This window comes from Hippocampus comes, unplaced genomic scaffold (genome assembly GCF_001891065.2).
Source record: "Hippocampus comes isolate QL1 unplaced genomic scaffold, H_comes_QL1_v1.1 scaffold73, whole genome shotgun sequence".
Lineage (NCBI taxonomy): Eukaryota > Metazoa > Chordata > Actinopteri > Syngnathiformes > Syngnathidae > Hippocampus > Hippocampus comes.
Window position 1 is genome coordinate 237,847 of NW_017806238.1, and position 6,570 is coordinate 244,416.

General features: G+C 41.9%; 1 protein-coding gene across 5 annotated transcripts in view; it reads right to left on the reverse strand.

Annotated features, from left to right (window-relative positions):
- Positions 1-3,863: 3,863 nt before the first annotated feature.
- Positions 3,864-6,570, reverse strand: part of gmeb1 (glucocorticoid modulatory element binding protein 1) — a 16,978-nt gene continuing 14,271 nt past the window's right edge. For all 5 annotated transcript variants that reach the window (XM_019857299.1, XM_019857296.1, XM_019857297.1 and 2 more), the window contains one exon: positions 3,864-4,757. In XM_019857299.1, the coding sequence (XP_019712858.1) occupies positions 3,967-4,757 (791 nt within the window). In that variant the 3' untranslated portion in view covers positions 3,864-3,966. The remainder of the gene's footprint in view (positions 4,758-6,570) is intronic.

Consider the following 6,570-nt stretch of genomic DNA (forward strand, 5'->3'; position numbering starts at 1 on the left):
TAAGACATGTTTGTGGTGATTCAAACTACAGTGAATACGGATTCCAACCCCCCCTCCCCCTTGTTTTTCATGGAAGATGTAATGTATATTGAAAGTTGATCTAAGTTTTTTGAAGAATGCTTTCGGTTTGGAAAAAAAAAAAAAATTAAAAAGGGACATGTTATTATTATACAATTAAGTGGCCACTTAGAATGTGGTCGGCCCATGGGCAGTTGCCCATCTCTGCTATTTACTGTCTTGTATACTAGTATTGGACTCGTAGATTATGTGTCCAGGTTGATAAAATTTTCGGTCAAAATCTCGATGTATTTATTTAATTCAGGAAAAATGAAACTAGGTTTTATCAGTTGTCTTCTGTTCAGGAAAAGCGGTGTTGAAAATGGATGAATGGAAATCAGTCAATAATTGACAAATGCTGGACAAATACTCATTTTTGTCAGGGACCATATCATAGTAATGGTTTCCTTTGGTAACAAAAATGATTGACACGTGGAGTATGGCTCCCAAAAATGCAGACTCAGATTAACCGTGTTCCAAAAAAAAAAAATATTGATTCAAAAACGAAGTACCGACAAAGCAGAAACAGAAATCGCTGACAACAACAGGCCAGGAAAACCAGATACGAACAGAAAGCGCTTGCAAACTACAACGTAAATTTGACAACCGAATGCGCTCAAAACAAAATGGCAAGAATCTAAACACGAAACATAAAGTCGTCCAAAATGACGTGAGAACCAACATACTTACCAAACAAGAACCTTGCAAAACAAGAGTGTTAGGTTGATTGTTTTTTAGTTATCTTACCTTTGCAAATTATTAATAATAAATTGATTATGCTTGCAATGAAGAACGCTTATGCTTTTAATAAAGATATGCCCACATCTCTGATAAAGAATGCTAAGTGGTAGTGGGAGACAGGCAAGTGGAAAAAATGATGGTGAGAAGTTACCGTATTTTCCGCACTAAAAGGTGCACTGGATTATGAGGCGCACCTTCAATGAATGGCCGATTTTGTAATTTTTTTCATGTATTGCACGCACTGGACTATAAGGCGCCATCTACAATGCATCCACTAAATCAGGGGTGGGCAATCCCAGTCCTGGAGGGCCGCTATCCTGCATGTTTTCCATCTGTCCCTTCTCCAACACACCTGATTTAAATGATCAGATCATCAGCAAGCTCTGTCGAGGCCTGAACAATTGTAGATGGAGCTACAGGTACGTCTTTGTCCGTCTCCTTGCCTTCTCTTCTTCCGTTAGACTGGAGAGGCGTTCATGACCGCCTCTCAAGTCGAAAACGTAAATTAACGATTACTTCAATGAAACTACGAAAAATACAGTAATACATCAAAACAGAAAATCACAAAATAAATTCAATAGCCCCCCGACAGAATTTATTTTGGCATTTGCTTGAGCGTAGCTGCAACAGAATGATCAGATGTCAGTAAATTGGAGGAGACTGGACTGTCTCATAAGTGTTTGTTATTTATTCCTTTCTTGTGTACTGTAGTCAAAAACGAGGAAATCACAAAATAAATTCTGTAGTGGGGCTATAGAATTTATTTTGTGATTTCCTCGCTTGATTTTCTGTTTTGATGCATTATTTTAAATTTTCGTTGTTTCATTGAAGGAATTGTTAATTTACGTTTTTCGGAGGTGGTCATGAATGCCTTTCGAGTGGAATGGAAGAAGAAACCGAGACAGACAAAGATGGACCTGTATTTGTTGAGACTGTGAAAACCATTAATAAAGTGTGCGTTTTAAAAAAACAACACCAGAGCTCTCCTTTTTTCCGAGCTGCAACAAAAACTTATTTTAATAAAGCAGCGACACAGTTCACTGAACCAACAGCAAGTTATAACATTGTAAGCATGTCTCCAGCAAGGAGCCATCTTGGGATCGACATATTACCGTAATGACCATACACAAGGCGCACCGGATTTTAAGGCGCGCTGTGCCTTATAGTGCGGAAAATACGGTAAGTTGAAGAGGGAAGTTGAGAATGTCGAAAAAGGGAACAGGCAGGTGAGGTTGGACACAGTGATGCTACGAAAAAGGGCGTCATCATGTGTTTCAGTCGAAAAGAGCCAAAAGGTCACGGGATGTTTCGAAAGTTGTTTGTAAGTCAGAGACACTTTTTGTTTGTGTTAAGTTGGTAGGGTGATGGTAGTGAGTGGACGAATTAGGGAATTTGTTTATTTTCTGGAAGAAGATAGTTAAGTATAAGTGAACAGTGAAGGCCTTGATTTGGATGACGCGTGAGGGTTACATGTCTGCTGGTTTTCATTATTTGCATTATAACTGCCCATGTTGCACTGATGTTTGCCAGAATATTCCGATCGTATTACATTGTTTTATAGATTACATTCACAAGCTGCACATTTCTCTCGAAATATGAGAAGAACCATCGTGACTGCTGATGTAGGAGAGATGATGGTCTTGTGTCATGAAATTGTGTCCAGTTACAACTTTGCGATCATTAGGTTGTGTTGTGCCTTCCCTCGTTATGGAATTTAATGACAAGAGTTAAAGGTACGGACTACCAATCGTGTCGTCAAACATACAAATTCATGTTGGTCTGAATTACACAAAATTTTATGATCTCAAGTCATGTCTCATTTGTGCATACGCGGGCTGGATTTCTCAAATTAGTTCAACACGAGAGGAGAATCTTCCAGCTTTATCGATGTTTATGTTTCGGGGTCACGTGTGGGCAATTTGAAGTTGACTTTGTTAATTTAGAATGACTGCATGTTTTAAGGTCAGCAGCGGCATTTCTGAAAACCACACCCGAGGTGGTTACCAAGGTTTACCAAGGTCAGTAAAAAGACATTGAATTAAAAAGTAAATAAATAAATAAATAAAAATGCTGGGCAGCCCGGTGGACCAGTGGTTAGTGCGTCGACCTCACAGTGGAGAGGTACCGGGTTCAATTCCAGCTCTGGCCTCCCTGTGTGGAGTTTGCATGTTCTCCCTGGGCCTGCGTGGGTTTTCTCCGGGTACTCCAGTTTTCTCCCACACTGATAATTTTACAGTTTAACCCCAGCGAGTCCCAGGGACTCGCTGATCAGAAATGTACGAGTCCCATTATGCATTTAGAGAGTCCCAAATTTCGAATTCTGAAATGGTCTACTTATTCAATTGCATATGATAATAACACAAACAACAATATCCATTGATAATAGGTTTATTTCTTACAAACAAATGCTGCAAAAATTTAAATAATTCGGGCATATACGATATGCTGAGAAATAGGTTCTTATTTCATCCCATGGTTCAGTCTTTGAGTTCATAAATTCTCCTCTCTTTACTCTGCTTCCAATGATGCAAGGCTTTCTCGAAGTCAAGTTTTTATCACGATCTCGCCAATCTCGTCTCGCGAGAATGGAAATCTCGTCACGCGAGATTACTTAACACGAGATCAAAACAACAATGGCGGCGATTGTCGAACTGCGACACTGCGTTGCTGGAAAAAAAGATGTACCATCATTTTTTTTTTTTTGTTTTGACCGAGAAATTTCATTGCGTCCCAAAAACGCACATTATTTGGAACTGTGCGTCCGGCGGGAAAATTATGCGTCTAAGACGCGGGACACAGAGGTAACGAGATGACTGCCACATTCCAAAAACATGCAAGGTAGGCTGATTGAACACTCCAAATTGTCCCTAGGTGTGAGTGTGAGCGCGGATGCCGGATGGTTGTTCATCTCTGTGTTCCCTGCAACTGGCTGGCAACCGGTTCAGGGTGTCCCCTGCCTACTGCCTGAAGACAGCTGGGATAGGCTCCAGCACCCCCCGCGACCCTTGTGAGGATAGGCGGATCGGAAAATGAATGAATGAATGAAAAATGCTCTCCACGCTCACTCGATGTTTTTTTTTAATGCAATTTATTAAATTCCAGTTATGAAATGAAGTGATCGAAAAGCTAACCGGTTTTTCAATGCCTACCGCGATGAACATGTATTTCTTATTTAACTTGGTTTTCTTCCTGAATACTTTCTCTTATCACCACAATGTGTACACCCGGTACATGTCCATCGGCATCCAACTCCAGCCCCCGAACGCCTGCGACCTCCATCCTCCGCTGGACGATACCAGCCTCATCTCCACCTGACTCGCCGGTCAGCTGTACCGCCATGACTTCACCTTCTTCAACTGAATGTGGCTTGATCTCGATGACTGTGTGCTCCTGGCTGGCCTCCACCTCTCCCTGCATTAACTTCTGCTGCACCAACATGGCGCCATCCAGCACCTGTGCCTCGATGGGTACTGCTTCTGTGCACACAGCTTGCTGGCTCAGGTGTAGCAGCTCGACAGGTTTGACCATTGTACTCAACCGGCTTGAGTTATGCACGGGACTAGTATCCACCAGTGTGAGGTTGGAAGACGTGTGTAAGGTAACACTGTCAGCTTTTCCGTCTCCAGTCACCATGTTCCGTGTGAAGACCTGTGAGCCGGTGGGGAGGAGAGTGACAGTGCTGGATGACTGGGCGAGGGATGTGATCGGTAGCTCTGCCACAGCAAATGGCTGACCCAGAGATGATAAGGAAATTGGGGACAGAATGGTGAACTGTGGAGGTGTCAGGGCAGGATGGTTGATGCTCGACGTCAGGAGGGTGGTGGTAGTAACGGGCTTCTGCAAACGGGGTCGCTTTGTTTGCCGTTTGATTGTGGTCATGCTTTTGGAAGGGTGTGGGCATGACAGGACAGCTTGACTCTGTTGCTGCTTTCGCTGTTCTGCCAACTGTAACTCCAGGTCTACAGACAACAAAAAAGATTGGAATAGAAGAAATGAAATGTGTCACAAACAACCAATTAAAAACCAGTTACAATGTCCACTTTGTTATTACTTCCCATCATCGTATCCTAATGCAAAGTGCAAATTGGAACTCATCAGTGATTATGTATCTTCCAGTCTTAATAATACTGTCAAGAAAACCAAGCTTTTTTTCAGATTAGCATCACTGGCAATGTAACTGCTCATTCTAAAGATTTGAAAGGGGTTCTGCGTTGGGACATAAACACCAATCGCAGGGAGCGAAACATTGAAATGAAAACTATCTCCAACCAGTGTACTTTGTACATGTGTATTATCAAGCTAGCTAGCTAGCTCGCGAAATAGTTAGCTAGCTAGCTAGCTAGCTATCGTCGGGCAAGTTTCTTCCATCATGTAATATATAACACAATCACACAATATAGTGAACCCTCGTTTATCGCGGGGGTTATATTCCCAAAAGAACCCTCGATAGGCGGAATCCATGTAGTAGTAGTAGACCAATGTTCAACAGCCTTTCTTGCCCACACGACCGTCGCTGACGAACACCCTTTTTTGGTTAAAAACAATGACAAAAATAAGAAACCGACGCTCTTGCCATATGCACCTCACGTTTTCGTCTCTTTCATCAAACTGAGGTTAACTCTTAATCAACATTAACCACTTCCTGCAACCCTCAAATATAACAGTCGGGGTCACAATTAGCTAAATAAATGTGGAGTCTTGAGCTAATAACATAAATTGCCATTTTACCATCGTGTACAAAGGTACATTATTTTAATATTCCCATCAACTGAGAATCATAAGAGTTCCAGTCAGCTTTATATTTTTACAATTATTATTCAATACAATACAATACTGGACTATGGAATGAAACCAAAGATGAAAATCTGTTTTTGTTGGAAACTTAAATTTTGGCAAGCTCTACAGGGACTAGGCGTGGAGATTGTTGACATTGGTCTACAGTTCAATAGCCAATCAGGATGCAGAACACAATGCACTGTAGGAAAAAAAAAACAACCCCAAAAAAATAAATGCACAAAACAAATCCGTGAAACAGCAAAGCCGTGCAAGGGTTTACTGTTTTGCTGTCTGTGTCATGTGCTACTCAAGTCCAAGGTACCTTTGTGTGACTTTTTTTTTTTTTTTTGGGAATTAATTTCTTGAATAATGATTTCAACACTTGATAGAGAAATCTATGAACAAAATTGTATCATGTTTAAAGTTTCGTTTAATTTGGGCATGTCTGGACATACTCAGCGCAGAGGTGTCGGCCGTTTGGGCGGAGGGCCTTTTCTTGAGTAATCACGTCAAAGCAAGGGGGATGAACAGATGGAAGAAGGCGAGATTCAATCACAGAGTGGGAATAAACAAATTGGGAACAAAGAGTTGTTGAATACCAAAAGACAGTTTGGGAACAGCTGTCGCGCCCAGGCGGACATTTGTCATCAGCAAAGTCTGTGACTTGTGTATTCGGGTAGATCAGATCACTACCGAGGGGCCGGACCGGGGGACGCGGTATGCAAATCTCGGGGGCAGTGTCTTTCTTGTATTTTGCAATAAAAGTTCGAACCGGCGGAGAGGGAGCCGAGAGTGTGATCATCGGAGCAACTACCGTCGTTCGCTCTCAGAGATCCCCTCCCGCCGATATTGAAGACAATTTTCCTGTGTGCCGAGTCATTTCTTTAACTTTGTCCGAGAAAATCTCTGACACACAGAAAGCCAGTATTGCGGAGAAAGCAGCTGCATGTGGTAGACAAGAATAACGGAACAACCACAAAAAAACAATGGAGACAA